Genomic DNA, 4,570 nt, shown 5'->3' with positions numbered 1-4,570 from the left:
AAAGAGTGGGGTCATTGGCTATTTCTTAAATACTCAAATTGCGTGCTACTTCTATTTCAGGTTAAAGTAAGACAATCACGTACGTCATTGCAACTTGAGACCATGACACATGTATAGGATAGTCTCATTTATTTTCTTAGACTTAGGCTAGAATAGAATGTTTTTAAAAAATACCTTTAATATTTAAAAAAAAATTCTAAAAAATACTTTTAACTTTAGTTTTGAATGAAGTTAGTGTTTTGTTTCAAAGATATGTTTGAATTTTTAGTAGTATTTATACCTTTGAGCATAAAAAAAAAAAAAAAAAAGTCATGGTGTAAAAAAAAGAAAAATCTTATCCAGTTTTCTCCACTAACCTCTCATTTCAATTCCGTTGTCTCTCCTCAACCCATGGTAGAATATCACAGTTCCTATAAGAACAAAAATAAATGTCAGATTTGAGAAAAACTAAAATGGGTTTCACGGCAAAGGCAGATATGATGTAAATTTACTTCGAGAGAGATTTTGGTCTGTTATTACTGTAAATCCTATCTCAGATTTCATTTTCTTTATAATCAACTTACAATCCGATCTCCTTTTCTTTATCCCATTATTCATCTATCTCATTTTTTCTTTATCCAATTATTTAGATTATAATTAGCATTTAGGCTAAAAGAAATCACTTTAAAATAAAAGGAAAAAGAGATAATTTAACAGAATAAATATATAGATGAAAAAAGAATAATTTAAGGAATACATATATGAAATCTAACGAGTCAATGGTGAACATAATTAAAATACGTAAGAAGGGAAGCACTCGAAATTAATAGAGGAAAATGGAAGATTTGGTGGATAAAACAGAAGAAATATCACGATCAACAAACTCCATCAAATTCTTTCGAGTAACAATATCTCCGTAAAACAGTAATAATAGAGAATAAGATATTTAATGAAAATAGAATTATATACACAACCTTCCAAGACTGTACTCCTAAAGTCGCTAATTCTCTCGTGAAGTCTACCACATGGACCATTCTAAAATTTAGACAATTGAAATAGAAATTGATGTCATAGTTCATATAGGTTGACTTAGATACAAATGACAGAATCGAACTTTCTAAAGATAAACTGGTGATACTAGCCTAAACTAATCAGGTAAATGGTCTTACTATCGTCATGGTTATATTTGATGTTGACACGTCATGGTTAATATAGGTTGACTTAGATACAAAGGACATAATTGAACTTTCTAAAGATAAACTGGTAACAATAGCCTAAGCTGATCAGGTAAGTGGTCTTACTATCGTCATGGTTATATTTGATGTTGACACGTGCCCTGTGGTTCTACACGTGTCATATATATTGATTGTGTGAATTTTTTATGGATCAATATGCTTATGATATGATATGTATATATTATAATATGTAAATTGTATGATAATATTTACGGTACGCTGTGTTTAATGATATGTTTGAAATATGATATGAGAAGAATGCAACATAATGCAATGATAGGAGTATATCGAAATATATTTTATATAGAATTAGTTAGATTTTTCCCTCATATTTAGGAATTGTTAATATTATCTGATAGAATATTTTCTCTTATTTTTAGGATTTCGTTTGTAGCTTGTATACAAGTTGTGAACATGAATGAAAATTGGACTTTTGATCCCACTTCTATTTATTCGACTTTCCAGCCCACTTTTATTTTTCATTCTTAACAAAGTATCAGAGCACTCTCATTCTTAACAGAGTAAGATATGTTTATGAAACGTTAAGGTTAAGTTACGTATCCAAGTGTTATAGATATGAGAGATTGATAAAAAGAATATGGTTAGGTTATCGGTAGAAAGAGATATGTAACGTCCCAAGCCCACCGCTAGCCGATATTGTTCTCTTTGAGCTTTTTCTTTCGGGCTTCCCCTCAAGGCTTTAAAATGCTTTTGCTAGGAAAGGCACTCTTATAAGGGGTCACAACCCACCCCCTAATGTCAACCCCTTTAGGGAACAACCTTCTCGCTGACACATTGTCCCAGAACCTGGCTCTGATACCATTTGTAATGTCCCAAGCCCACCACTAGCAGATATTGTTCTTTTTGGGCTTTCCTTTCGGGCTTCCCCTCAAGGCTTTAAAATACATCTACTACGGAAAGGTTTCCACACCCTTATAAAGTGTGTTTCATTCTCCTCCCCAACAAATGTGGGATATCCCAAGAAAGGATTATGATAGATTGATAGAACGATAGTATTAAGATACGTTCTTGTAACGATATGACTAAGGTAAGTTCATGTAACGATATGACTGTAATAGGTATAAGAATTTTATGGCTATGATAAGTTAGGGAATGATAAGACCACGAAGTGTTTACGATATGATATGATTATGATACAACATGTGAATGATCGATATGTATATATATATATATGTGTGTGTGTGTGTGTGTATATATATATATTTATATTTAGTGATATGATATGAAAATGATATGAAATATGTTATGGTACGAGATATGTGATAAATTGACATATTTATGATATGATATATTGTGATGCGATATATTATAGTATGATATGTATATGATGAAAACTGTTATGTTTGGAAGCATGAAATGTTATGATATGATACATTTATGTAATTTGAATGATATGATATGATTGACATGAAAAATGACGAACTAGCATGAAATACAACCCCGGTGTATGCATGAATGATATGATAAATGATATGATAAGCGATATGTGAAATGATATAAAAAATAATATGACATGTACAGAATGCTAGCGAGGTTATATTAAATGATAATGAAAATGAAAAAAATATTGGGATCTCATGCATTATGTGTGCTCATGCATTGGGGGATACCCCTATTTGATCACTATGGTACAAACGCGTACACTAATGCACAGGGATACGATCATTATGTTTTACATAATGCTGCCGTGACGGTTACTAGTTCTAATGGGTGTCCGGCCTAAGTAGCTCCCAGAGTATACTCGCTCGACAAAGAAATTGGCCATCGGTGTGTGAACTGACTGGTGAGTCCATACTCACATGTATGGACTGTGTATAGAGTATATGATACACATCCAAGTACCCATTAGGATAGTACTGTAGAAAAATGGATTGAAAGGATAAGTCCCGTTATTGCATTCATATGTTCTTGCATTTAACCCCAACAGTGCATTCACGTTGAAAGATAGAATAACCAAATTCAATGATGCAAATATAGCATTCATAGAAAAAAAATAAAACATTTTTAAAGCAATGATCTTAAACTTTAAAAATGTTTTAACACTTTTTAAGTCACTGTACCAGTAAGCCTATATCCAAAGTCATCCTCGGTAAACAATGGCGGCAAATCTGCGATTCAAATTAATATTAATTTTAACAAACATTCAAGCCTATATCCAAAGTCATCAGTAGTAGAGTACATTCCTAGACTCTCATACTCATAATCCAAATTGTTTTGCTCAACAATGTGAAGGCCTTCGTTAAAAGCTTCATCTACCATGACATTAGTTGGCGGCAAATATTCCTGTTTTCATATAACATCGACTCAGTTTAAATCTCTCTATTTTAGCATACAGAAATAAAAGTTCAAAGAGAGTGTAACTTCTGAGGATGGCTCGTATATGGTATAGCTCTGACACTCAAAAGCGTTTTTAACCATCGTTATCCATATTTTATCGAGAACTTTGTTACCAAGCAGCTGCACAAATTGTCAGTTTGTTGGTTTTGACCCTCGATCGAAACAGATGAATAATCGAAGTAGAAAGAAATAAGAAGAGAGTTTCTTAGATACCAAGGTACTTCAGTGTTTAATGACAAATAACTTCTACTCCAAATAAGTCTATTCATTTTAATTTTGTTGGGGTACCTTTCTAAGACGTTCAGGACCTATTTTTTGGTATTCTAGCAAGAAGTCGTTCACATTTTTGATGCTGTAGGAGGATAAGTTTTTGTGATATATGCCATCTTTTCCTATGCCTTCGAGTCGCCAAAGTTCGTCTTCTCTACTCGGAGGATGATGCTTCTTGTTCACTGAAATCATGTAAAAAGGAAGAATCATCCATTCAATCGTGCAAAAAATTATTAAAGAGACAAGCTTACCTTCTCCACGGTGATCCATGACCAACAGCAGCCTCAATGGTCGGATACATGGCTAGAATATTTTTATCAATAATCTTTGCTCCAAAACGAAACTTCTTGGATTTCATCCAACTCGAGTTGTCCGTGATAGACACACACTTAATGGAAGCAACACCATTCTCCAAGTTGAGTTCGATATCCCTGCCAACCAGTAAAGGCCTTTTCCCTTCCCATCTCTTGGGGACAAAATGTTTCGATTGAATTCACTCAAACTACGATTGGTTTCATCATAGTCTCCACCGAGAAGGATGAGCCCAACCGGGGCCGATGATAGAGGACCCGTGCTGATTATCGCATTGGTTGTGGCATCACAAATTTCAACCCTCACAGCCTCACCATTTTCTGCTTTGATTTCATTGTTGGTGAACATAGTGGAGGCTGGTTGATTGGAGAAAACCAACTTGAACTCCTCAATCCCTCCTTCAATAATTGCTTCTT

General features: G+C 33.7%; 1 protein-coding gene across 1 annotated transcript; it reads right to left on the bottom strand.

The window, feature by feature from the left end:
• Positions 1–3,281: 3,281 nt before the first annotated feature.
• LOC111462016 (protein SAR DEFICIENT 1-like) lies at positions 3,282–4,570 on the bottom strand. The gene is made up of 5 exons (XM_023105665.1): positions 4,094–4,570; positions 3,861–4,024; positions 3,597–3,692; positions 3,377–3,518; positions 3,282–3,343 (listed from the first exon to the last, which is right to left on the bottom strand). Exons 1-5 carry the CDS (start codon positions 4,110–4,112, stop codon positions 3,282–3,284), a joined length of 483 nt encoding a protein of 160 aa, XP_022961433.1. The 5' UTR covers positions 4,113–4,570.

The sequence above is a fragment of the Cucurbita moschata genome, unplaced genomic scaffold (genome assembly GCF_002738365.1).
Source record: "Cucurbita moschata cultivar Rifu unplaced genomic scaffold, Cmos_1.0 Cmo_Scf00026, whole genome shotgun sequence".
Taxonomy (NCBI): domain Eukaryota; kingdom Viridiplantae; phylum Streptophyta; class Magnoliopsida; order Cucurbitales; family Cucurbitaceae; genus Cucurbita; species Cucurbita moschata.
The sequence above is the reverse complement of the archived record's forward strand: the minus strand, read 5'-3'. Positions and strand labels throughout refer to the sequence as shown.